The sequence below is a fragment of the Tachysurus vachellii genome, chromosome 1 (assembly GCF_030014155.1).
Source record: "Tachysurus vachellii isolate PV-2020 chromosome 1, HZAU_Pvac_v1, whole genome shotgun sequence".
Lineage (NCBI taxonomy): Eukaryota > Metazoa > Chordata > Actinopteri > Siluriformes > Bagridae > Tachysurus > Tachysurus vachellii.
This window is the reverse complement of record NC_083460.1, coordinates 34763365-34791071: the sequence shown is the minus strand read 5'-3', so window position 1 is coordinate 34791071 and position 27707 is coordinate 34763365. Positions and strand designations below refer to the sequence as shown.

General features: G+C 37.3%; 2 protein-coding genes across 2 annotated transcripts; one reads left to right on the top strand and one right to left on the bottom strand.

Moving 5' to 3' along the window:
- The first annotated feature begins 344 nt into the window (after positions 1–344).
- On the top strand, positions 345–10674 carry spg21 (SPG21 abhydrolase domain containing, maspardin). The gene is made up of 9 exons (XM_060884379.1): positions 345–431; positions 4750–4812; positions 5105–5266; positions 5719–5799; positions 5897–6042; positions 6129–6237; positions 8734–8841; positions 8936–9076; positions 9172–10674. Exons 2-9 carry the CDS (start codon positions 4750–4752, stop codon positions 9295–9297), a joined length of 936 nt encoding a protein of 311 aa, XP_060740362.1. The 5' UTR covers positions 345–431; the 3' UTR covers positions 9298–10674.
- Positions 10675–11185: 511 nt separating this feature from the next.
- ankdd1a (ankyrin repeat and death domain containing 1A) lies at positions 11186–24237 on the bottom strand. The gene is made up of 15 exons (XM_060884369.1): positions 23878–24237; positions 21980–22083; positions 21222–21320; positions 20615–20713; positions 19942–20046; positions 18735–18833; positions 16750–16848; positions 16562–16660; positions 15940–16038; positions 15348–15446; positions 15118–15216; positions 14391–14486; positions 14090–14288; positions 13225–13356; positions 11186–12453 (listed from the first exon to the last, which is right to left on the bottom strand). Exons 1-15 carry the CDS (start codon positions 23909–23911, stop codon positions 12392–12394), a joined length of 1524 nt encoding a protein of 507 aa, XP_060740352.1. The 5' UTR covers positions 23912–24237; the 3' UTR covers positions 11186–12391.
- Positions 24238–27707: the final 3470 nt, after the last annotated feature.

The window sequence follows — 27707 nt, the reverse complement described above, 5'->3', positions numbered from 1 at the left end:
ATTATTGTAATAATAATAATAATAACAATAATAATAACAATAATAATTATTATTGTTATTATTATTGTTGTTGTTGTTGTTGTTGTTGTCTGGAGGCTTAAACGATGAACATCTATTACAGCTGTGTATAATTTGGAGGAAACATTCCAACAGTGTTAAAATTGGCCATAAAAACAATGAGAATTAGGCACTTATTTAGGCATTTATTTTAGAAAATTTGAGTGTATATTACAGCATTTCCACATACTATATACATAGTTTATGATTATATTATAATACGTTTGATCACAGTGAGCATGCGCATGATAGAAACGCCTCTGCGCATGCGCAAAGCAGCCCCCCCCCATGTTCGATGCGGAAGTCAACTGTCATATGACTGCAAAAGAAAGCTAAAATGTCGCTAATCCGCGGATGACAATTTTCGCTAAAAGGTAGCTCAGTTCACCAAAATACAGTAGGGCGAAATTTGCTGACTTCTCAGAGATGTGTCTGTGTAGTTATTTGCTTTTCTCTGTTTACTTGGTTGACTGTTTACATGTCGTTCACTTGTGATGTTATTTGTGTAAGAAAGCGTGGGGATTAAGAGCAGTTACTGTTTTGTGTATCTGGAGTCTCTTTTCCTTTTGCTTTGACCTCCGTGATTACGTGTGTGTGTAATTCTCCACTTTGTAGGTTGTTAAAGATAAAACAAAGTGCGTGTCAGTCTGAGGTTGAATCCTCAATGACTCTGAAAATATAGTGCAATATCTATGTTGTGGAAGTCAGTTTGTTTGTTGTTTTGTGTAATGCACGCATATAGGGAGCATTGTACAGTTTACGACTGAGCCTGCTTGTACTGAAACAAAGTGTGAGTGAGTGAGTGAGTGAGTGAGTGAGTGTGTGTGTGTTTGTGAGTGAGTGAGTGTGTGTGTGTTTGTGAGTGAGTGAGTGTGTGTGTGTTTGTGAGTGAGTGAGTGTTTGTGAGTGAGTGTTTGTGAGTGAGTGTGTGTGTTTGTGAGTGAGTGTGTGTGTTTGTGAGTGAGTGTGTGTGTTTGTGAGTGAGTGAGTGAGTGTGTTTGTGAGTGAGTGAGTGAGTGTGTGTGTTTGTGAGTGAGTGAGTGTGTGTGTTTGTGAGTGAGTGAGTGTGTGTGTTTGTGAGTGAGTGTGTGTGTTTGTGAGTGAGTGTGTGTGTTTGTGAGTGTGTGTGTTTGTGAGTGTGTGTGTTTGTGAGTGTGTGTGTTTGTGAGTGTGTGTGTTTGTGAGTGAGTGTGTGTTTGTGAGTGAGTGTGTGTTTGTGAGTGAGTGTGTGTGTGTTTGTGAGTGTGTGTGTTTGTGAGTGTGTGTGTTTGTGAGTGTGTGTGTGTTTGTGTGTGAGTGAGTGTTTGAGTGAGTGAGAGTGTGTGTTTGAGTGAGTGAGAGTGTGTGTTTGAGTGAGTGAGAGTGTGTGTTTGAGTGAGTGAGAGAGTGTGTTTGAGTGAGTGAGAGAGTGTGTTTGAGTGAGTGTGTGAGTGAGTGAGTGTTTGAGTGAGTGAGTGTGTTTGAGTGAGTGAGTGTGTTTGAGTGAGTGAGTGTGTTTGAGTGAGTGAGTGTGTTTGAGTGAGTGAGTGTGTTTGAGTGAGTGAGTGTGTTTGAGTGAGTGAGTGTGTTTGAGTGAGTGAGTGTGTTTGAGTGAGTGAGTGTGTTTGAGTGAGTGAGTGAGTGTGTTTGAGTGAGTGAGTGAGTGTGTTTGAGTGAGTGAGTGTGTTTGAGTGAGTGAGTGTGTTTGAGTGAGTGAGTGTGTTTGAGTGAGTGAGTGTGTTTGAGTGAGTGTGAGTGTGTGTTTGAGTGAGTGTGAGTGTGTGTTTGAGTGAGTGTGAGTGTGTGTTTGAGTGAGTGTGAGTGTGTTTGAGTGAGTGTGAGTGTGTTTGAGTGAGTGTGTGTGTGTTTGAGTGAGTGAGTGTGTGTTTGAGTGAGTGAGTGTGTGTTTGAGTGAGTGTGAGTGTGTGTGTGTGAGTGTGAGTGTGTGTGTGAGAGTGAGTGTGTGTGTGAGAGTGAGTGTGTGTGTGAGAGTGAGTGTGTGTGTGAGAGTGAGTGTGTGTGTGAGAGTGAGTGTGTGTGTGAGAGTGAGTGTGTGTGTGAGAGTGAGTGTGTGTGTGAGAGTGAGTGTGTGTGGGTTGGTGGTGGTGGTTGTGGGTGGTGTGAGTTTGTGGTGTTGTGTTGTGGGTGGTGTGGTGTGTGTGATGTGGGTGGAGTGAGTGTGTGTGTTGGTGTGGAGTGATGTGAGTGTTGGTGGTGAGTGTGTGTGTTGGTGAGTGATGGTGTGGTATGTGGTGATGGTGTGTTGGTGTGAGTTGGAGTGAGTGTGTTGAGTGAGTGTGTTTGAGGAGTGTTTTGTGATGGGTGTGGTGAGGTGTGTTGGATGTTGAGTGTGGATGTGGAGTGGTGTGTTGTGTGGTGGAGGGTTGTGTGGAGTGTGTGTGTGAGTGGAGTGTGTGTGAGTGAGTTGAGGAGTGGTGTGTGAGTGGTGAGGTTGGTGAGTGAGTGTGGTGAGTGTGTTGATGTGGTGTGTGTGAGTGAGTGTGTGTGTTGATGTGAGTGTGTGTGAGTGTAGTGGTAGTGTTTTGATGAGTGAGTAGTGTTTGTGAGTGGTGATGTGAGTGAGTGAGTGTGTGTGTTTGAGTGAGTGAGTGAGTGTGTTTGAGTGAGTGAGTGAGTGTGTTTGAGTGAGTGAGTGAGTGTGTTTGAGTGAGTGAGTGTGTGTGTTTGAGTGAGTGAGTGTGTGTGTGTGTGAGAGTGAGTGTGTGTGTGTGTGAGAGTGAGTGTGTGTGTGTGAGAGTGAGTGTGTGTGTGTGTGAGAGTGAGTGTGTGTGTGTGTGAGAGTGAGTGTGTGTGTGTGTGAGAGTGAGTGTGTGTGTGTGTGAGAGTGAGTGAGTGTGTGTGTGAGAGTGAGTGAGTGTGTGTGTGAGAGTGAGTGAGTGTGTGTGTGAGAGTGAGTGAGTGTGTGTGTGAGAGTGAGTGAGTGAGTGTGTGTGTGAGAGTGAGTGTGTGTGTGTGTGAGAGTGAGTGAGTGTGTGTGTGAGAGTGAGTGAGTGTGTGTGTGAGAGTGAGTGAGTGTGTGTGTGAGAGTGAGTGAGTGTGTGTGTGAGAGTGAGTGAGTGTGTGTTTGAGTGAGTGTGAGTGTGTGTTTGAGTGAGTGTGAGTGTGTTTGAGTGAGTGAGTGAGTGTGTTTGAGTGAGTGAGTGAGTGTGTTTGAGTGAGTGAGTGTGTGTGTGTGTGTGTGAGAGTGAGTGTGTGTGTGTGTGTGAGTGAGTGAGTGTGTGTGTGTGTGAGAGTGAGTGTGTGTGTGTGTGTGTGAGTGTGTTTGAGTGAGTGAGTGTGTGTGAGTGAGTGAGTGTGTTTGAGTGAGTGAGAGTGTTTGAGTGAGTGAGTGAGTGAGTGAGTGTGTTTGAGTGAGTGTGTTTGAGTGAGTGAGTGAGTGTGTTTGAGTGAGTGAGTGAGTGTGTTTGAGTGAGTGAGTGTGTTTGAGTGAGTGAGTGTGTTTGAGTGAGTGAGTGTGTTTGAGTGAGTGAGTGAGTGAGTGTGTTTGAGTGAGTGAGTGTGTGTTTGAGTGAGTGTGTGTGTGTGTTTGAGTGAGTGTGTGTGTGTGTTTGAGTGAGTGTGTGTGTGTGTTTGAGTGAGTGTGTGTGTGTGTTTGAGTGAGTGTGTGTGTTTGAGTGAGTGTGTGTGTGTGAGTGAGTGAGTGAGTGTGTTTGAGTGAGTGAGTGAGTGTGTGTGTTTGAGTGAGTGTGTGTGTTTGAGTGAGTGTGTGTGTGTGAGTGAGTGAGTGTGTTTGAGTGAGTGAGTGTGTTTGAGTGAGTGAGTGAGTGTGTGTGTTTGAGTGAGTGTGTGTGTTTGAGTGAGTGAGTGAGTGTGTGTGTTTGAGTGAGTGAGTGAGTGTGTGTGTTTGAGTGAGTGAGTGAGTGTGTGTGTTTGAGTGAGTGAGTGTGTGTGTGTGTGAGAGTGAGTGTGTGTGTGTGTGAGAGTGAGTGTGTGTGTGTGTGAGAGTGAGTGTGTGTGTGTGTGAGAGTGAGTGTGTGTGTGTGTGAGAGTGAGTGTGTGTGTGAGTGTGTGTGTGTGTGAGTGTGTGTGTTTGAGTGAGTGAGTGAGTGTGTTTGAGTGAGTGAGTGAGTGAGTGTGTTTGAGTGAGTGAGTGTGTTTGAGTGAGTGAGTGTGTTTGAGTGAGTGAGTGTGTTTGAGTGAGTGTGAGAGTGAGTGTGCGAGTGTTTGAGTGAGTGAGTGTGTTTGAGTGAGTGAGTGAGTGTGTTTGAGTGAGTGAGTGTGTTTGAGTGAGTGAGTGAGTGAGTGTGTTTGAGTGAGTGAGTGAGTGTGTTTGAGTGAGTGAGTGAGTGTGTTTGAGTGAGTGAGTGAGTGTGTTTGAGTGAGTGAGTGAGTGTGTTTGAGTGAGTGTGAGAGTGAGTGTGCGAGTGTTTGAGTGAGTGTGAGTGTTTGAGTGAGTGAGTGAGTGTGTTTGAGTGAGTGAGTGAGTGAGTGAGTGTGTGTGAGTGAGTGAGTGTGTTTGAGTGAGTGAGTGTGTGTGAGTGTGTGAGTGTGTGAGTGTGTGAGTGTGTGAGTGTGTGAGTGTGTGAGTGTGTGAGTGAGTGAGTGAGTGAGTGTGTGTGTTTGAGTGAGAGAGAGAGCGTGTGAGAGTGTGTGTGTAAGTAGAGAAAGTGTGACCCTTTGTCTTTTTATAAAGTTGATTATAAATAGCCCAGTTTCTTCCAAAACTTCAGATTTTTTCTGTTTCTACTAGAGATGGAGGAGATAAGACTGTCTCCTGACTACAACTGGTTTCGAAGCTCAGTGCCCCTCAAAAGAGTAAGTGTGATGTACTTTAACATCAACTTTATTATCATATAGCTTTATTACTTTATCAAATTTGTAATCTTGTATGGTTGGATTATTTAATTTCACAAGTTAAGTTCCTTTTTCCTTTTTTTCATTCATTTATTATTATTATTTTTTTTTTTAACTACAGACGACATTCTATGGTTTTTTCTTCACAGCTTCTTAATTTGCCTCATTTGGTCATTGTTTATACGGTACCATGTGATCCCCTTGTGATTCAGCACCTTCAGCAATGTGACTTAGCCATGTTTGTTGCTTTTAGATTATTGTGGACGATGATGATAGCAAAGTTTGGTCACTGTATGATGCCGGGCCGAAAAGCATCAGGTGCCCAATCATCTTCCTTCCTCCTGTGAGTGGCACGGCTGAAGTTTTTTTCCAGCAAGTGTTGGCTCTTTCTGGCTGGGGTTATCGTGTCATTTCGGTTAGTTCCACAACAAATGTCGTTATATCTGTCACGTAGGTGTGGAAATGCCACACAAATTATTTTAGAGGGATTTATGAAGTGAGTTTTGTTCTGGAAGACTTTGAACACTTCAAAAAATGTTTATTATATTTATGAGAAATATTTAGAAAGGACATTTTAAATTATGAGTTGTCATTGATGTCAGTGTTTGGAGGTTGTATGTGTCAAGTGACTAAAGAGAAAAGAAGAAGTAATACAGGAAACACCTGGGCATAAAGGGAACCTTCTGCTGAAACAAGATAATATTAAATATGTTTTTTTTTTTTTTCTTTTTTTCTTTTTCAATAAAAATAGTAATGAAGTGTCACTATTAGTACCACTATTAGTAATCATTTAGGTAATGAACTCAGTCACAATTACTTCCTAATTACTAAATTACACAGTCATGTAGCTTGTCAAATCTGCTGCAGCTCCAGTACCCAGTCTATTGGGATCTTCTGGAATTTTGCGATGGATTTAAGAAACTTCTAGACCACTTGCAACTTGACAAGGTTTGTCTATTTTTTTCTTTACTAAATAAGTTCAGCTAAGTCCAATAACTTCAGAAAACGTCAGCTTACTCTCACATACTTATCCTGATTTAAATAGGTGCACTTATTTGGTGCTTCCTTGGGAGGATTTCTGGCTCAAAAATTTGCAGAGGTCACTCACAAATCCCCTAGAGTGCATTCTCTGATTCTGTGCAATTCATTCAGCGATACATCTATTTTTAACCAAACTTGGACCGCTAACAGGTAAAGCCTACACTTGATGTATACATTGATACTACTTTATTTCCTGCAATCCTCACATTTCCTCAATTTCTGCTTTTGTTTTTCAGTTTCTGGCTAATGCCTGCTTTTATGCTTAAGAAGATTGTTCTTGGGAACTTTGCCAAAGGACCTGTTGATCCCAAAATGGCAGATGCCATTGACTTTATGGTGGACAGAGTGAGTAATTCATATTCATGAAGTCATTTTGTTCTAGTCAATCCAGTTTTGTGGAGCTGTGGATTGAATTTAGGGAAACCTACATTCCCATGTGAAAGTACTGGAACAGCAAGTCCAAGTCTATTAGTTTTGTTCAAGTCGACTGAAGCCCTTTCGGTTCGAAATCAAAAGATGAATACGAGATAATAGATCAGAATTTCAGCTTTCATTTCTTAATTTTTCCATCTGGATGTATTAAACAGCTTAGAACATGGCAGCTTTTGCAAACAGTCCAAAAGTATTGGAACAGATCATTTTAACATGCATAACACTTTTCATTTGGTTGCATTTCTCTTGCTTTCTCTAACTGCATCAATGATGACACCAAACTGTTGCATTCATCTTTTGTGATGCCTTTCCAGGCTTGTACCATTCTACCTATTTCTTTTAGCTTGTTTGATCTTAGAAGCTTCTTTCTTCATTCTCCCCTTCAAGAGGTAAAACACTGCTCAGTTGGGTTAATGTCTGGTGATTATGTTAATTTATCCCCAGTGAGTTAGACTGAGGTGACTATGGCAACTTTCTGGCAAGGAAAAACTCCCTTAGATGGAGGAGGAGGAAGAAACCTTGACAGGAACCAGACTCAAAAGAGAACCTCATCCTAATTTGGGTGACACTGGAGTGTGTGATTATAAATATACAGTCTGACAATTGTGTGTTTTGCATTGATAAGGAGGTTGTTGTTCTCAAAGACCACATGTAGTTGGCATCATCTCTTGTCAGATGTCAGAAAACAACTCTGTAGCTGCCTCAGGATCCTCATCTCAATGAAAGTCCGAAATATTCATGACACGGAATACAACTGGAACTGATACAATCTCTGGATGTTTAGAAAAAGAGAACAAGTGGAGAGTAATTAGCATAGCTGCTGTTCATAATATTAGCAAGCACTAGATGCTAATGTGCATTTGATCGTATATTTACTAGAGCACAAGGTTATGGGAAGTATACATTGTATGTGTACAACTGACTAAAGAGATAGGTCTTTAATTTGCATTTAATCTGGGAAAGTGTGTCTGAGCCCTGAAAACTGTCAGGAAGGCTATTCCAAAGCCAGATACGAAAACACCCTACTGCCTTTTAGTAGATTTTGATAATCTTTTTTTAAACTTTAGATGGCCTTCATGTTGCTTTAACCTTCAAAACAACAAATGTCTGAAACCCAGGGCTCAAACTAAGCACAGACAGTCAGAGCTATGAGAACAGAGCACACCGGTCAGTTACTAGTTTTCAGTATTTTAGAAATTGTATTCAAGCAGCAGGTGACATGTTCTAAGTTGTATAACACAACTAAATGTAAATATCAGGAAATGAAAGCATAATTTGTCCTCAAGCCAACTTAAGTATGTACACCTTTATAATGCTTTTATTAAACAAATGTAGTTCACTTAAAAATAAACTCCAAAATGAGTTATAAAAATCTGATTAAAATTAACAGCTATCAAGCTATTTGTTCATGTAAAACTCATATTTTTGACTTCCTGAAAAGGGTAGACCTCCGCCAAACAATATTTCTAACCCTTCCTGTTGTATAATCACAAATTAATGCAATTTATTATTTTTATTATTTTATTTATTTTTTTGTTTTGGTTTTTAATCACTAAAATGGTTTCCGCATTATTATTCTCCAGCTTATTAAATAGTACTTGATCCAGGGCAGCCAAATATTTTGCATATAAGCATTTGATACTGTATTTGCAGACACAATGAAGCCACAAGAGATTAAATCAGAGTCAGAAAATTGTAATTTGTGCACAGGATGTGGACTGTTAATTAACCAGTTAATTTGCTATCTTCATAAGTCAGATTCATAAGTTAATGTTAGTTCAGTCCACTCATTTAAAGAAAACATGTCCACGGTCTGAAGGATTAACTATTCAGGCATTCATATGCAACATTTACTGTTGACTTTTTGGGGACAAGGTCAGAGAGGCTAGATTGATGTACAGTGAAGGGAGATGGTTCTGTTGGTGGAAGGATGTTTGAGATGGAGCTGCCAGGTAAGCGGTCAAGAGGAAGGTCAAAGAGGAGATATATGGATGTGTTGAAAGGGTAAGAAGGTAATCGGTGCCAGAGTAAAGGATGTTGGGTGGAAAGACGCTAATGGGAAAAGCTGAAATTAGAAGAAGATGACGGTTGACTTTTTAAGTCCTCAATTTTTACAGTCAAGTATAAAGGTCTTGGGGGATCATTTGTTTAATTGATCGCTATGTCAAAGTTGTTGGAAGTTGCTCTGTGGGCATCCTGTGTAAAATGAATTCCATTCCTTTTTAAATGAAATAACATTACTTTTAAAAATGGTGCACTTGTTCATTGAGTCCAGAGAATTATGTAACTGGTCTTAGGTGAATACACAAATATTTGTTAAAAGAAGGCTTTGTTCCAGTGCTCGGTGCAAATTTGGCCCATTCCTTGCCTGATAGGGTAACAAAGTAGCGTCTTTGTCTGTATTTACAGCTGGAGAGCCTGAACCAGAGCGAACTGGCATCCCGACTCACGCTGAACTGCCAAAACTCCTACATCGAGCCTCACAAAATAAAGGATGTTTCAGTTACCATTATGGATGTAGGCTTTCACCTTTTCTAATCATTACATTATTAATGACTGCACTTAGTTTCTTTTGGCATTTTAGTGTTTGTTTGTACTGTTGTGTTTTCAGGTATTTGATCAGAGTGCTCTGTCGAATGAGGCTAAGGAGGAAATGTATAAACTGTACCCGAATGCCAGGAGGGCTCACCTCAAAACCGGCGGCAACTTTCCCTACCTTTGTCGAAGTGCCGAAGTTAACCTTTACATCCAAGTGAGTGATTTAATAGGTTGCAAAATAAGGGGGCGAGCATACAGTATGTGGGTTTCCATCTTCTTTTTATTGTACTGGCTTGTTTGGCTCTGTAGATACATCTGCGACAGTTCCATGGGACGAGATACGCCGCCATCAATCCTGCTATGGTTAGTGCAGAGGAACTTGAGGTCCAAAAGAGCAATCTGAATAACATTAAAGAGAGCGATGATGAATCATAAGGAGATAAACCACCCACCCCAACCCACAGCCTACACTGAGCCGATTACAGAAGCTTTGACTCTCTTTAAGTCAGCGCTATACATCAGAAGCCGGGAAAAACCTTCTTTTGGCCTCATGTTTTTTCTACAATGGATTCAATCAAAAATGATGAACATAAAGAGCCTATTTTTACTTTCTAGAAACAATATTTTGATAAGTATTATTACTGTAAATAATTGGAGACTGGGTACTTGGTCTTATTTCACAGGATGTTATTTTGAACTGGTTGCCTTATACCTTGTATATGATTAGGTTGTTTTTTTTCTTTTCATATTTCATATTTTCGCACTTTTGTTTTGTTACTGTAACTCATGCACTGATTAAAGGTACAGCTTACACATTTCACAGGTTTGGAAGCATGGGAAAGATTATTGACAAATTTGTTATAGTCAGTAAAAATTTCCAGCTTCAGCTGAATCATTGAAATGTTACTATTAAATTACTTAAAAAAATAATTTAGAGCTAAAATACACAATGTTCAGCTGATTAGCCAGGACGTGCTTGGAGATTTGGTTTGGACTGGATCTAGAAAGCCCTAAAAAATTCGAAGCCTGTCTCACCACATTTTTTTTTTCCACTCTAAACATTTACCAATCTTCTCTGTAACATGATGGAGACCGTCATCTAGGACAATCCAATTTATCATTGTGTATTTGGTCAAAGTTTTCATTACTCATGTATACATCATGTCTCAACCACTGCAAAATTTAAGATGTAGAGAAATATGCACAATAATACTAAATCAGTTACTTATTAAAAAAATCACATAGCAGATGAATGTTTTTGTAGCAAGTGTTGGAGGATTTTACGGAAAAGACTTTGGGTGAGAGAGACTTCGTTTACTGAGTAAGCTATATTAAAGATTGTAGCTCCTGTGCAACATGTGCAGTTACATCCATTTGTAGTACAGTAAGTGTAGAAATTATTAACTGACCAATTTCTTTCTAAGGTGTGTGCACAGGATTAAAAAAGAGTGGATCTCTTCCACTTCATTTCTGCAGGCTAATTATAATAAGCATGGCTTGAATTCACTGTGAATATTCTTTGTGAAGTTTTCATTTAAATCGGTTTAAGCTTTTGCGATGAACAGAAAATGTCACACATGGCTTAAGATGTGATTCAAGGTTAAGTAACTTAAGATGCTTCTTAATTTAGTCAGTAATGAACAAAGTAATTTATTTTCAGCTGTATGTATGCAAATGCACATTGCTAATGTTTTTTTTTTCCCTCCCTCGTGAGGATCATGTATGAACACTGAAGAAGGACAGGTCGCTTGAGACAACTTCAGATTCAGTATTTTTATTACACAAATTAAAAAAACTCTCCCTGTGACTATATTCATGCTTGTAGCCTCTAAACTGAATCTTTTCCCAGACCGACGAGCTTATAAGTGGTGGCCCAGTATTAGGGTTCTATGTTCTAATTGTAAGAGGAGTTCAATTCTGAGGATCTTGCTCAGGTTCACTGATTTCAATGCTGTGTTTTAACTGTGTACAGAGTGCTCTTCCAAGTTTTTTTTTTTTCCCCAGGATGTCTGATAGTCATGAGAGGAGCACAAGTTTATTCAGGTTCATCTTGGAACACAGTCTCCAACTTGGTTCCCTTCAGCTATAATCGTTTAAAAGCCAAAAAAAAAACATTTACTAACACATTACCGTCTGCATTGTTGCATCATCTACCATATAAATGAATTGTATGTAAATAATTTATTAGACATTCATTAGGTCTTGACAGTTATTTACTTTATTTATCCAGTACTGATAATTATAATAATAATAATAATATCCATTACTAAATTACATTTTAAAGCTGTAAACAGGACATTTTAGGAGCTAAAACGTTACCTGAGTATTAAACACTATTAGAAAAGATTGATTTGAAAGATTCTTAAAGAAATAATTCTATAATTGAATCTGCTTGGGATTAAATTTACAATGTATGAGAGAGATTAAGGATGAGATCTTCCCAAAATATCCTTATTGTAGCCTTAAAATGCTAATTAAACACATTTAAGCAATGAAACCTTTTCATTCTATTTATACATGTATACACATCCACAGCTTTTTAAAACATTTTTAAGTCACAGTTTTCATGCTACAGCATGTGATATAGATATTTGGTTAAAGCCATGCAAGTGAAACAGTATTTTCAAAAGAAAAAAAAAAAAGCTGATTTAGGCCTAGGGAAGAAAGTGAATTTTGCAACATAAGACGGCAAACACTGACAAATGAGTCTCCTTGGTTGGACATTTATCCTCTATTTTCCAAAATCTTTCTCCTCAGTTGTTGAGTCATTAGACTCCTCAATGTGTCAAACCCACTAGCCTTGTGCAGGAGAATCAGTGCAGTTAGAGTCGCTAATTTAAATGATAACGTTTGTATGACAGTATACCGGCAATGCAATGCATAAAAACGGATTCGATTATAATAATTTTTTTTGGAACACAGTGTAAATTAACACAGTGCTTGTAGCTGTAGCCTCTTAACCCTGGATTTACAACAAAATAAAGGTGACAAGTTGCTGATGCTGGTTCATTTTCTATCTTAGAAATCATATCATATATCTTTATATCTTTAATACTTTACTATGCAGCTATTGTTGTGCTGTCTGACGTTTTCAACTATATGCAAAATTCATCAGAATGGTACATTTTTTGGTTTGCAAAATTTCTTTACAACTGTCTGAAAGTGGAAAAACTATCTATTGTCAGCTATATCTAGCTATTGTCAGCTATATCTCTATATTTTACACTATATAATTTAATAGATAATAAATGTAAGCAGGGCCTAAAACCTATACATAGAGAACTGGGGAATATCAGACCCACATCTAAGGAATTTATTCAACCATTTGGATTTGTCACGTCACAGAATTCTGCATATTTGCATAAAATTTAAAAGTTCAATTTTTTACTTTTCATTGTCACAAGGATCAACGGGTAGTACTGTAGTAGCCCTTCAAAACTGATTATATCAGTGTGTTGAGGAAAGAATCTTCCGAAGAAACTGGATTTCATCTTTTATCTATATTGCTGTAAAATTAATTTCCTCAGTTTCACATTGTTGCACACTTCTTTGGAGTGGCGGGGTCTGCATTGGCCTGCTGTCGCATACTCTCTGGGAGAAGAAATCAAAAATAGAATAACTCAGAATAATCAAAACAGCAATATAAAAATATCTTAGAAACCCTTATATTTCACTTGCTAGCAGGTATGCATTACCATATTCCATATTCATATAAAAGACAAACGTTTCAGATAAAATCAAGAGATCTTGAGCTGTAACGCAACAAGATTTAAAATCTAGGTACTAAGCAGATAAAAGATAAGCCTTAAATATTTGCAAGCATATTCTCATTGAGCGTTTGCAGTTTCCTAGCAACAATATGTGGATTGCTTTCACTAGCCTTCACCTAGCCTTATCAAAAGCATTCATTTATATTACAAACACAGAAGTAGATCTGGTAAAAAAAAAAATAAAATCACAGTTCTAAATCGGTGCTCTTGATCTCTTCTACCGTCATAATTTAACTAATTCTTTGGACAACACTGAAAGCGCTGAAAGCTTAATGCAAGGACTCCCCTTATTTGCTGATATCTTACAGTTTTAGGTTTGTCCTTTGTGTATACAGTGTTAGGAAAATGTATTTGCCCCCTTTTGGATTTATTATTGCTTATTTGTCACACTGTATAATATTACATGATATCAGAAAAAGAGAATCTGACTAAAGACAATCACATTTATAGTTATCTATCACCAGTATATCACAATGTAGTGTGACAAAAAAAACACAATAGTTGGGGGAACAAAGAAAAGGGAATTTATTTAAATATGTATATATTTTTTTACAGTACTAGTAAGCTTCAGGTTTACCATTTACATTCTTACCTGCCAGATCCTTCCTTGAGATTCCCATCAGCCCTTCATACAAGCTTTTAATTGGGTTTTCTCCAGCAATCAACACACCATGCAGCCAGATCAGCAGCATGCGATGCCCATGGTCCTTATAGCTTTTAGTACCTTATCAAGGCAGATACAGTAACCGCCATCACACAGATATTCTTACAGTATCTACATACAATGTTTCTGTTTTTTACATAATGATATCTTGTTTAAAAGCACCTTTCATGACTTTGATGTCACAGCTACAAGAAATTGTGCACACAATTGTAAAATAAATAAATCATTAAAAAATTAATAAATAAATCTTGGTCTGTCCGGTCCCCATGCCATTATAGTTCAAATTCAATATGAAAAAATAGGAAGTAGCAAATAATAATGGCAAAATCCATATTGATTCACAAATTTGCCGAGAGATCATTAGTGTTATCATAATACAGCATTATATTAGCAAGTGCCTTAAATCTTCTCACATAATGTTTCTCACATTAGTCTTTCTTTTTTATTTATTTTTTAACTGTCCCTTGCGTATATCTAATATACAATTGTATATTATTCTAGTTATATGTCATAAAAATAATTTTCTGCTTCATCTGTTCTATGCCCTGATTCTTTCAGGATTAATCGAACCCCGACCCTGGAGGTGTGAGGCGAACGTGCTAACCACTAAGCCACCGTGCCCCCCCTTTCAGGATTCAAGGCAAGCATTTATTTTTATTTATTTGAGACTAAGAATATGAGCCCAAATTATTTCAAGGTAGTAAATGGTAACATGAAACAGTATTAAATGGTAATACTAGTCCACTTTATTAAAAGTAATACGTAACACCATATAATTTTAGAATTGCTGTACCTGTCCACTCATCTTCTATTGCTCGGATGTGTGCGTCTGTGAAGTGCCAGTGCTGCGCCAGTGTCTTCCACTCGCCAGCTTTCAGGTATTTCGTGGCTAATTTCCACAAGATGGAGCGAATGTGCTGTGTCTCATGCTGATGGTCTTGTTTGAATGTCACATTCCTTCCCAGTAACGAATCTGAGCAGTTCACATTGTCCTGCAAAACTGAGACTCAGTCAAATGCAAAATATGAATCATGTTAAAAAGTCATATTTTCATAAACATATGAAAACATAATTTAATTTGCACACAGCCCTACCTGTTCCCGTTTGTAAAATCTATCCGCTTTGATAATCATGTCGACCACGTTCACATGATTGCTTCTGGCTGCAATGTCCAGTGATGTCTTTCCCTGCTGCAAGGTGACATACAGAGGTGTTATTTCAGTTCAGGTGCAAAGTAGTATACATGGGTACACTTGTGTGGTATAACTCATTCATTCATTCGTCTTCTACCGCTTATCCGAACTACCTCGGGTCACGGGGAGCCTGTGCCTATCTCAGGCGTCATCAGGCATCAAGGCAGGATACACCCTGGACGGAGTGCCAACCCATCGCAGGGCACACACACACACTCTCATTCACTCACGCACTCACACACTAGGGACAATTTTCCAGAGATGCCAATCAACCTACCATGCATGTCTTTGGACCGGGGGAGGAAACCGGAGTACCCAGAGGAAACATGCAAACTCCACACACACAAGGTGGAGGCGGGAATCGAACCCCGACCCTGGAGGTGTGAGGCCACTAAGCCACCGTGCCCCCCTGGTATAACTCAGTTTTATTTATATAGCATAAAGCATTTATCTCAAACCATTTATTTGAATTTACATAAATGTTTTATGTATGTTTGATGTTTTATGTTTAAAACAGCTTTGAGACAATGTCCATGGTTAAAAGCACTACAGTATATGAATAAAATAAAACTGAATTGAATTGGATTACACCATATGGACTATATAACACTAGACCTTGGAGCTGTACCTTGTCGAGAAGTTTGAGGTTAACCCCAGCAACGAGGATCAGTTCAGCTATGTTTTGGCGTCCGTGTTCTGCTGCTATGTGCAAGGCTGTTTGAAGCCGCTGTATAGAAATATAACTACGGTCAGTATGCTGACAATAGTCTGAATTGGGTCTCAAAAAAACTGTGATACTGTATTTAGTTTGTTAGTCTAAGATAGATTTTTTTCCGCTAGAATAAAACGTGTACTCACCTCATCAAAAACATCTAAGTCACATTCTGCATCAATGAGTATTTTAACAATCTCTGTGTAGTTGTTGAACACTGCCAAGTGCAGTGCGGTGGAATGATTCTAACAAAGAAAGATACAGCAGAGTCCGTTTATAAATGATTTCATTTTATGTGATCTTCTATAATAAATCTACAGGAAGCTTACATAATGAAAAGCTTAAATAACATCTCTTTTTTTCTGCCAAGATTATAACTTTCCAGATACATTGGTAACTGGTACCAACATAGACCTATGTGGAACTTTATGGTTTATGGAACTAATCATTTCTAATAGAGTTTTTGCCCAATCTTTTTACTTCCTAATAAAATAAAAATCATATACTGCTAATGTTCAATACTGCAGGATTGTATAGCACATTTAAAATTTCCCATTTCCATACAATGGCATAGTACTTTTCATCAGTATTAGTTATCATTTACCCTGATATATTGGTCTATAACACATATTTGTAAGATGGTCCCCTTAATATATTAAAAGTTAGAGAGAATAATAACATACTGCAGACCCAATGACTGCGTTAGGAACATATGAGCTAGCAAGCACTACTACTTACAGTGTTCACTGAGTCTACACTTACTCCAGCCTCCACAAGAAGCTTGGCCTCTCTTTCAAATCCATGCTGGGCTGCCAAGTGTAGAGCCGTCATATTCCTCTGAGAGAACAAATATAAATAAATGACTAATAAGGCCAATAAAGCATGTTTATCAGAATTCTGCATATTAATAAATCAATAAAATGACTCAAATTTGGAGATCACATGCACATATGATGCAAAGTAATAGATAAACAGATAGATAAGCAGTTAAGCATACCAGAAGTTACAAAGTATGGGTCAAATAGTGGAAAGTCTGTTAAAAACCTTTTATAGGTCAAACCATTCTGAATGTAAAAATAATGAAACCAAGAGCCAAAAAAGGTCTAGCTCTTGAATTTAATGATCCAGCTAACTGACACACACACAAAATATATATATATAAATATATCCAAGGACTGAAAAAACTCCAATCTACAATGAAATCAGAGGAGAGTAGCTTGGTGTGAAAAATAATAAAACAAAGAAGTACAAGCATATCATAAAACAACACACACAGTAAGATTTCTTCGGTTTTTCTATCAACAAAACCTTTACTATCTAAAGCCTTTACCATACACCAGACTTTAATAGTTTTACGTACATTTGTGAGTTCACTGACATTGCAGTGAGCCTCAAGCAGCAGCCTGACACAGTCATAATGCCCTCCATCCACAGACAAGTGTAAAGCGGTCAGACCGTCCTGACAAAAAATTGGGGCCAAAGTGCATAAAGCATTATGAGTAAAATAGAGTCATAAGAAATGAGTCGTCAAAGAAAAAAAATTATTACAATATTCTTCTTGTTGATGTTCTCCTCTGTTTCAAGAATCTTCTGAAGAACCTCGGCATGGCCGTGTTTCGCTGCCAGATGGAGTGCAGTGTTGTCCTCCTGGCCACACAGCAGAACTTAAACATTAGTACTTTATGGGGTTTGTACGGTGGCCGGGAAGTGCAAAACACATTAACAAATTCCAAAACACATTAACAAATCCGAAAACAAATTAACAAATCCCAAAACACATTAACAAATTAGAAAACAATTTAACAAATCCCAAAACACATTAACAAATCCGAAAACAAATTAACAAATCCCAAAACACATTAACAAATCCGAAAACAAATTAACAAATCCCAAAACACATTAACAAATCCCAAAACAAATTAACAAATCCCAAAACACATTAACAAATTAGAAAACAAATTAACAAATCCCAAAACACATTAACAAATCCAAAAACAAATTAACAAATCCCAAAACACATTAACAAATCCAAAAACAAATTAACAAAACAGAAAACACATTAACAAATCACAAAACAAATTAACAAATCCGAAAACAAATTAACAAATCAGAAAACACATTAACAAATCCGAAAACACAAGGACAAGTCAGACAACCCAGAAACGGTAGTGTATCGTTTTTGAATGGAAACATACCGATCATTAGACAAGTCACCTGTCACTCAAGATATACAGGCATGGAATCTTATGTGTAATGTGTAAAGTTCTCCGTTTAAATAAAGTTCTCCGTTCAAGAAAATAACAGAATTAATCCACAGTAATCCATTCCATCCATCCATTCCAACTTTTCCCTGCGGCAGACTGTTGAACTTCATGTATACCTTGAGTGACAGGTGTCTTGTCCAATCACAAACTATACCAACCGCTTCCGGGTTGTCTGAAATGTCGTTGTGTTTTCTGATTTGTTAATGTGTTTTCTGATTTGTTAATGTGTTTTCTGATTTGTTAATGTGTTTCGTGCACCGATTCAGACAACCCGGAAGCGGTAGGTATAGTTTGTGAATGGAAACTTACCGATCATTGGACAAGACACCTGTCATTAAAGGTATACAGGTGAATGAAAGGTGTCTCGTCCGATGATGGTAAGTTTCCATTCACAAACTATACCAACCTCTTCCGGGTTGTCTGACTTGTTAATGTGTTTTCGGATTTGTTAATGTGTTTTGGGATTTGTTAATTTGTTTTCTAATTTGTTAATGTGTTTTGGGATTTGTTCATTTGTTTTCGGATTTGTTAATGTGTTTTGCACTTCCCGGCCACCGTAGGTTTGGGATGCCACCATGTGGTCAACGCTTGAATATTAGCACCATCACATTAGCACATTTTACATCATGACATGTACCTATAACAAATGGGACAAAATTACACCATGGATTTAAACCAGTAGAAACAGCCTTACTGAAACCAGAATTATGTAATTTATTCCTAGTATGTTTTCATAGTATGATTACACAAATATCTGACTCAAGAAAGAGGTGTGTCCAAAAGTTGGAAGTCTTAAAGATTTTTTTTAATGTAAAATTCCAAATAATATCAAGATTTCTGGTATAAGAAGTTCTGATCTGATTTATTTTGGTTTTATTTAAAAAAGAAAAAAACCTCTTCTCTGAACAGGGGTGTTGTAGACTTTTTATATCCACTGTAGATCTAATTGGACTTCAAAAATCTTTTGAAAGAAAAAAATTTTTACCAAAAGCTGGTGATATTTTATTAAACAGTCTATACAGCTCCAGTATAAAACTAAGAAACAAACCTCAAACAAACCTCTTGGTTGACTGACTACATTTGGGGTAAAAAATGAGACTGTATACATTTTTATGTTTGACTGATCTGTTCAGAACTTGACTCATCAGACGTGACTCATGCAAACATGCTGTTAATGCTAACTTTGTCTTCTGCTTCGTCTTTCAGGACCCAGAAGTAATTAGCAGATCAGTGGGGCTGAAACACTCTACACCTCCTGCTGTGTCTTACCTTGTCCTTGAGGTCGTGAGCGCAGCCCATGCCAATAAGATACTCCGTCACTTCCAACTGTCCATGTTCTGTTGCCAGATGAAATGCTGTCTTACCTGACTGACACACAGGACAAGTGGGACACAGGGTCGATAGAACAGCATGCACCAATTCCTAATAATCATCGGTATTATATCACTGACAACTGTTTAACTCAGAAAGCCCTTACACTGTATTAACAGCCAATATTACCTTTCATTTTTAGTCCCACTTGGGGTCTGTTAAAGCATTTATAGTAGTATGTCTGTAGCTTAATAAGTAACTTAATTTTTATTAATTTTTGCAGTCAACTATGAACAATCATAAACCAAACCTGGAGTATGACTCTGTTTTGTCATCACTTTAATGTGCTATGCTTAAGATATTACCTTCAACCTATTGAGGGTGACAGTGTTTTTAGATAGTGACGAATACTGTAGTGAGTTGAGTCAATAAAACCTTGCGTCTAATATTTAACTAGAAATTTACAATAAGGTTAATGCAATCTTTACTCTGTTTATCTGTCGAGAAGGAGAGAATCTATTTGTCTGTGATTACGTAGTACAAGCTACAATGGAATGATTCAACATAAGAAGTTAAATCTTAAAATGGAATATACAATCGAGTTACATATGTAAGATATACATATGATATTGATTCTATTTAACAATTCTGATTTCCACAAAAGGAGAATTTTCAGAATTGAGGATTTACGGTTTATTAACTTTAAAAGGAAATAAAGGTGAGGGAAGGATGGTTTAGAGCTGCTATCATGTAAGTTATAACAGAAACTCAGAAGTTACACAATACATTTTTGCAATTGTTGTTTTTTAATCAGTATAAATTTATGTTTTACAAATTCGTGTATGAATTTTACACATTTAACTAATGTCTCAGTTTGGTTGCACTGGGCATGCCCATGCTTTTTGTTGTGTTTATTCTTTACTTTTAACACGTTGATTAAAAGTATCAGTCATTAAAAGTCAGTAAAACTCATTGGTATTAAAAGCTTGTACCTAAATTGTTTCAATCCGACATGTTTATGTTGTAACTAATCTAATACAATGACTCTAATTACAATGACTGCAGGATGAAACCCATTTATGTTATTATAATATACAAATTTCCAGAACCTATGCTAACTGCAAAGTCGCATTGCAGGACGAGGTAGTTTAATGTGTATCATCACCTTGTCAGCTCTGTCAAGTCGTACATCCTCCAGATCCTCCATGATGTACTCGAGAATATGAATATGACCCCGTTGTGCAGCACAGTGCAGAAGATTCAGCCCATTCTGAGGAGCAGGTTTGCATCATTCAGTGAACAAAAGTTTCATTTCAGATTCTTCCAAAAAATTCACATTAGTTTACTGGCCTCCAACACCAAACCTTTCTACCCAGAGCATTTACTTGTTTCCCTTGCACTAATGTACCCCATCCTGAGTTGGGGCATGAGTAGGTTTACTTGATGTCTCAAGTTTATCTGACCCACTACAAGTGTAATTTTTCTCTTATAAATTACATAAACATTACACTGCCTTAAAGGAAAAATCCACACTGTTCTTCATTACTTTGTTTATTATTCTTGCTGTAGACTTTGATTGACAAGTTAGTAATTTTCAATTTGACTTGCTTACATTACCCACAGTGCATTTTGAGTCTGTAACCACCTCTACCTTAAGTGAGATACAGCAGTGCTTTAGTCCACAGCTGTACAGTCTGCTCAAAAGTCTTATAACTGCATTGCATTCTGGAAATGTCATGTATTTCTAAATGGAGCTTTCCTAATGAGTAAAATGGTCTATTTTGCACAGGAATGAAAGTTATCGCACACCCAACGCATACCCGTCCTGTGTGCCTTACTTTGTTTTCACAGTTGAGTTTTGCACCAGATGAGACAAGGATCTTTAATATTTTAAGGTGACCAAACCATGCAGCCAACAGCAGTGCACTCATGCCAAACTGAAAAACAAACACACACAATTTGTAGAGATGTGAATTTTAGCAGGGAACAGGGATATGCAAGTTATCGGTTTATAGGGTAGGTCAGATACAGGTTTCTGATACTTTACTATATGTAACTCACCAGAACTGTTCTTGTGAAAAGCAGAAGATTGAGATCTTATCTAAATCTTGAATAATATTTAACTTTACAATTCACATGACTGGTGTAACTTGTTCCAAGCATCCACCAAAATGGCTCTTTCCTGCATGAAGTCATCAATGCAGAGAGTAAATACTCTTCTGCTTGCACAGTTGTGTTCGGTTCTGCTTGAATTACATAGCAGACTGCCCAAGGAATGTTAATCAGTTGTGCAGGTTATAACGTCCCACCAGTAAAGATCATAGCTTCACCCTAACAGTCATTTTCTGTCATTCAAAATCTGCTTAAATAATTGCTTTTCTTAAACTGAGTTAAACTATACCAACACATACAATTGGTTGTTTTCAAACAGATTATCATACATACACTGTCTCCATCATCCAGCTCTGTATCATGCTCCAGCAGCAGACGCAATGCATCTTCACTACCTGCACCTGCAGCCCAGTGCAGTGCCTTCCTGTCTACCTGCATATAAGAAAACATCAGTCAAACTGAAAAGATGTTTTCATAATCCCAGTGATACTCAAACATTGACCTAGGAGTGAACTGTTAAGAAAACATTCAGGATAGTGACATTCAGGAAGCTGCACTGCAATATAACAGCCTGGCAAGAGAATTCCTGCGATATACATAAAGGTACTACTGATCGGAAGGTTGTGAGTTCAAATCCCAGATCCACCAAGTTGCCACAGCTGGGCCCCTGAGCAAGGCCCTTAACCCTCAATTGCTCTATTTTATAAATTGAAATAAACTTGTAAGTCACTCTAGATAAGGGTGTCTGCTAAATGCCGTAAATGTAAATATAGATGCTTTTACTTGGTATGAGTTGAACTAAGGGTCATATCCTGTGATAAGAGCAGAAAAGACAGAGTTTCCGTAGCATTGGTGCATAAGTGATCTCGAAACAAAGCATTCCAAAGAGAATATCTAGAGTACTTCCGTTGAATTGACTTCCTCTGATTTCTGCCCACTGCTGAAAGTTGTGCAGACTGCTGACTATGACTTTCTTTTTACTCAAAGAGTCATTCTGCATAAAACTAATGTGTGTGTATTTTGCAAAAAAAAGAATCAATATAGAAATCATAAGAAGTTTAGTACAGCTCTCTAAGTTGCAAGAGACTTACTTTATTTTTAGCTTTGATGTCTACCCCGTTCCTAATAAGCTCCAGCATCTTTCCTGTGTCATTCCGTTTTGCAGCATTGTGAAACACCTTCTCAGATTGCAGCACTGCAAAATTCACAGTGGTTAGTTCTTGCAAAGTTCCTGCATTTTTTCATCATTCTTGGATTTTTTGTGCACTTCAAGGATATCTCAGAATTCACTAAGTTCCTCTACTATACATGCAACATACAATCATGCCACTTTTCCTATGCCAACTGTGTAAAAGTAAGAACTTTTCCTATGCCAACTGCTATTTTAGACAGCTTGGAGCTCTATTTCTGCTATTGTCAGTCCCAGGTCCCCAAATCAAACACTGTTTATTCAATCAAAACATTTTGAGAGAATTTATGAATTTACTTAATTATGTTTCTGAATTTGGATTATATTTTGTTTACAGTAGTAAATGTCTGTTCATAGAAATCTTTTGATTTATTTAGTTTTACACAGGCAAAAAAAGCACATTGTTCATTATGCAGAAATAAAAAAAGATTCACAAATTTTCTACATTTAAAGTTTGTTTGAATTTTCTGAGATTCGAGTGGATCAACTCATGATTGCAGTATTTTTAATGTTTTAATACGTTGTTAATCAAAACCTCACATACGATACAATAACTGTGTGTGGCTAAAAAATGTATTATGTAGCCTTCTAACATTGACAATTAACTATGGTAAAAGGCCAAATTAATGGCATAGCAAGGCTATAGTATGAAGTAATGCAGGCACATTTTATTTAACCAAAATTATACCAACAAAATCCATGAGAAAATGCTATTTTCAAATCATGGTAAAAATAATTTGTTAGACTCTGATAATACAGTCTGCAGAAACATTCTTCAGTTTGCTGGATACCTTATGATTTTAAGTTCAACCCAACACATTTGAGGGTTCTAGGAAAACGGTTCTATCTTTTATTAATACAACACTTTTTCTACCAAGAATCTAATCAAAGGCTATATGACATATACTGTAGCTATGTTTCAAAGCCAGCTACAGAACATTTGGATTCTATCCTTGTGGCTGATAAGACTGTCTTCCAAAATTAGTTAGTAAATCAGTACATTTTTGGGATTTAGGTGAATCAGTATGTGGTGCAATAAAACATGTTTCTGTTTTTTAAGGGATCCTTTTTAAACCATTTTAACCATTCAAAGCTATTTTAATGGTACCTCGTGATTTCCAGTGTAATATGTGATAGTTGTTTGATTAATGCAGTTCAGTCATAATCTATACCTTAATTTGTGTGATAGTAGTTAATGTGAAATCCAAATTGTTTCCATCCACCATCACACTACTGAACTCTACGCTACACCGTTAGAAAAATATTGTATATAGCTTCTGTAAACTTATACGTACAATGTACATATTGTATTTTTATACTCCGAACTCTCTACTGTGCTTTACATACATCTGCACTATTTCATTTATGTGTATCTTATAGTCTTTATATTTATTCACTGTACATATGTTTACATTGCTGTACATATGTTTACATATACAATATATCTGTATATATATATATATACACTACATGCTGTACATGTTTACATCTATACCTATATAACATGCTGTACATGTGTTTACATACAGTATATTACCTACTGCACTTGTCTATTTGCACAATTGCTACTCTTTGCACTTCTGGTTGATGCCAAATTGCATTTTGTTGCTGTACTATGTAATGACAATAAAGTTCTTTCTATCTATGTATCTACAGTATCTATCTATCTATCTATCTATCTATCTATCTATCTATCTACAGTATCGATCTATCTATCTATAGACTACAAACGGATTAAAGAAAAACAGTAACGTTTAGAATGAACTGTAGACACGTTTTAGCAATTGTAAGCTTACTCACAGATATCGTCTTCTGACGCCAAGCCGTCCTCCATTTCAGTGGCGAATATATTTGTATAAACATAAATAAAAGACAAACACGACTCTTCTTTACCGAGCGGCGTTTAGCTCCGTTTGTACCGAGGTCAGTATTAGTAATGTTCTCGAAATAATTTCACCGTTTTACACGAACACCTTATTCGGGAATATGAACCAAACGGTGTCGAAAACGTCTTGAATAGGCAGGTCATGGTTAGTCACAAGAGCCAGCTGTCTTTTGTTTAGCTTCTAAACTAAATATTTTACAAAATATGTGATATATACAGTATGTTTCCTCGCTACAGTCCCACCCTGGAGGAAGGAAAACAGTGGTGAACCGCTCAGCCTTGTGCTTTCCTACACCAGCCCCTGCACCTGCCCAGTGTTTGTGGTTAAGCAAACAAAAAGAATCTTTTCATGGAAATGAAATGAAAAGCCAGTCTGACAGGAACACTGAATTCTTTATTTATTTTATTTCTTATAGTAAGATGATTGTTGTTTTTATCCGCTGTTGTTTGTTTGCATATTATGACTACTATTATATGCTTTTTTTGTCTGCTCATGCCAGTGTCTGATCTTGACATCTATACTGATGTGGCTTTGGATCTGCAATTCATCCTGAAGTTCCACTTCAACTCGGAGCCTCAATATGTATGTATGTATGTTTGTATGTATGTTTGTATGCTTGTATGTATGTATGTATGTATGTTTGTATGTATGTATGTATATATGCTTGTATGTATGTATGTATGTATGTTTGTTTGTTTGCATGTATGTATGTATGTATGTTTGTTTGCAGGTATGTATGTATGTATGTATGCTTGTATATATGTATGTATATATGCTTGTATGTATGTATGTATGTATGTTTGTTTGTTTGCATGTATGTATGTATATATGTTTGTTTGCATGTATGTATGTTTGTTTGCATGCATGTATGTATGTATGTATGTATGTATGTATGTATGTATGTATGAACATTAAGTGAGCACCAGTTTTGGAAACGCTTCTGGTGAATGATCTACCATGAAGGATATAGTAGGTAATTGCTCTTAACAAGTGTAAGGATCTCAACAAACACAATACACCAGACCTTCAGATGGATGGGCTACAACAGCAGACCACATTGGGTTCCACTCTTCTTGGCAGAGGAGGAACCTGAGGCTATCTTGGACACAGGTTCACCCAAACTGGACATAAGGGCAGCATGTTGGTGCAGAGATTCCAGATATATTAATCCGAATACATTGTGTTGACTACCAGTGTAATTGTATGAAATGTCACAAGAGGGCACTGTATGTTAAAACACTGCATGTACATGATGCGTTAGGTACGGAGGTCCTAAGAGACCATGCACTATTCTACATTTTCTTTCTGTTTTTTTTTTTGCGAATTTGAATCCCAGGTCCACCAAGTTGCCACTGCTGGGCCCCTGAGCAAGGCCCTTAACCCTTAATTGCTCAGTTGTATCCCACATGTTTAATATGTAATGGATTATAAACTTTTATGTCGATATCATGAAAAACTGAACACTTAACACTTTGTCAACACGACAAAACAAGAAAGAAAAAATATACTAAGGCATGGTTTCATGGTAACAATAAATTCACAGTGCAAAAAAAAAAAAAACAGCTGTGTTGCAGAAGGGAAAACACTGAACAGCAAGATAAATTAAAAGTACATGGAAGAAAGGACTAGGAAAAGTATCAGCAAATAAAAAGGTATCTCACAGAGTGCTCATTACAGATCCTTCTAAAGCCAACACTGACACTGAGAGATGTAGTCAGCAGTGTAAACAACAAAAATACATCCTTGTCTTGTGTTTTCCTGTTATACTGTACCCACCGTGCCAACAGGGTTTTAGATTGATGGCACTCTTAATCCCTGACCTACTGTAGTGAACTAACATGAGTTCTATGATTCACTTGCAGAAGAAAGGGTTCAAGACCAACAGGCTCAGCTTTCCTATAAATCATCGTGGGATGATTATGATTAATACTGAACTGAATACTGTTTTTTCCAGCTGGCTCAGTGACAGGTTGATGGCAGCAGCTATGGCATCCTTTGTTGATAGGGTTAGGTGGTAGGTAGGTATTGAAACTGGTCCAGTGTTGTGGGAAGTCTGCTCTTTATGTGTTGTATGACTAGCTTCTCAAAGCATTTAATGGTGAGTGGTGTAAATGCTACATGCTAGTGGTTGTTGAGTCAGGACAAAGATAACGGGATAATCATAGTCATCTTGAAGAGATGAACAGATGGCTCAGTGACAAATTTTGTTTTTGGTTAGGATATCTGTAAACTCAGCCAGAACATTTCTAGAGCACGAACATTGTATCCCTAACCAGTGTTGCTGAGCATGCAGGTCATTTCAGAAGCCTGACTTGTCAGAACGTTATCTGCAGCAGACCACATTAAAAAGCCAATGTGAATAACATCACAAAACCATCAGAATGATAAAAATGTAAGTGCTTAGGCTTGCAGTGTAAGACCAAGATTTATTGCATTACCCACATTTTTTTCCTAACAATTACCAATGAACACCTTTTTAGTTGTCATTTTCAAATCTTACTTTGACTGATTTAAATTATAATATAATAGTAAAATCTACATATTTAATTGCAAAATAATTGCTACCGTTTAAAATTTGATATTTATTATTTTCGAAACAATATTTCTAATAATAAATAATAATGAGTTTATGCTTAATGGTTTCTCACTTAAGATGCCACTGCGCCCCCAAAGTTCACGTCTCTCATCAGCTACTCCTTGTGAACGTTACCCACGTCCACATGATTTTATGCAGTACATTGCTGCCACATCATTGGCTGATTAGATAATTTCATGAATGATTGTGTATAGGTGTTCCTAATAAAGTGATCAGTGAGTGTATGTTGCTTTAGAAACCACATCTCCCTCCACCAACCCTGTAGAAAATGCAATATCTATTTACTTTCTGTGTTTCTAGAATAATAACCCAGCAAACACACTGACTTTCTTTTTTTGTATAACAGTACAAGCAGATCCAGCTGTAAAAATGAACTTTCATATTAATGCACTTGTTGTAATAAAAGTCAGAATATTAAAGACATCTGGAGGATTTTTAATAGTGAAACTGCAAAATGATGTTGGCCATCCCTGTTGCTATAGAAACATACCCTGGTAGTGAAACACAGCTTGAACCCCCAGCAGCAGAGGGAGACAGTGCACTTTTATTGACTCAGGTCCTGTTATTACATCAGAAGGCCTGGATTATTATTTCAGTGATCAGTTATGCCATGGTCTTCCTCTGAATTTGCCTATTTATTCTAGCAGTGCGTTTATAAATCTAATACAGATAACAAATAATGAAAGTCTATCTTAACTAAGGACCTATTCTGTAAATATTTGTCTCAGAGGCTCAGACCACATTCAGTTCTTCCAGTAATGTCAACCACACACATTTGCTGATGTGTTTAGGACACAGTATGAATGTTGTAGCATTATGTTGGCGGCCATCCTGAAAACCAGACTGACTTTTTCCTTAAAACAGTTTGGCGTCGTTCCCTGCCTAAGTTTATGAGTTACAAATTAATAATGAATGAATAAATACAGATTTTTTGCAGAAATACAGAACATTGCTTATGCATAAGATATTGCTATAAGATATAAGCAGTGTTGCTTATAGTGAGTACAAGAAGATTTTATGCATGTTTTTGAGGAAAGGATTTTAGGTGAAAAAAAAAAGAGATCCATTACTTGTGAGGAATATTAACCTTGTAGCTGTTGTGGAAAAAAAACATGTCTCAGCTTTGGGTTAATTAGAAGCCAGAGTTT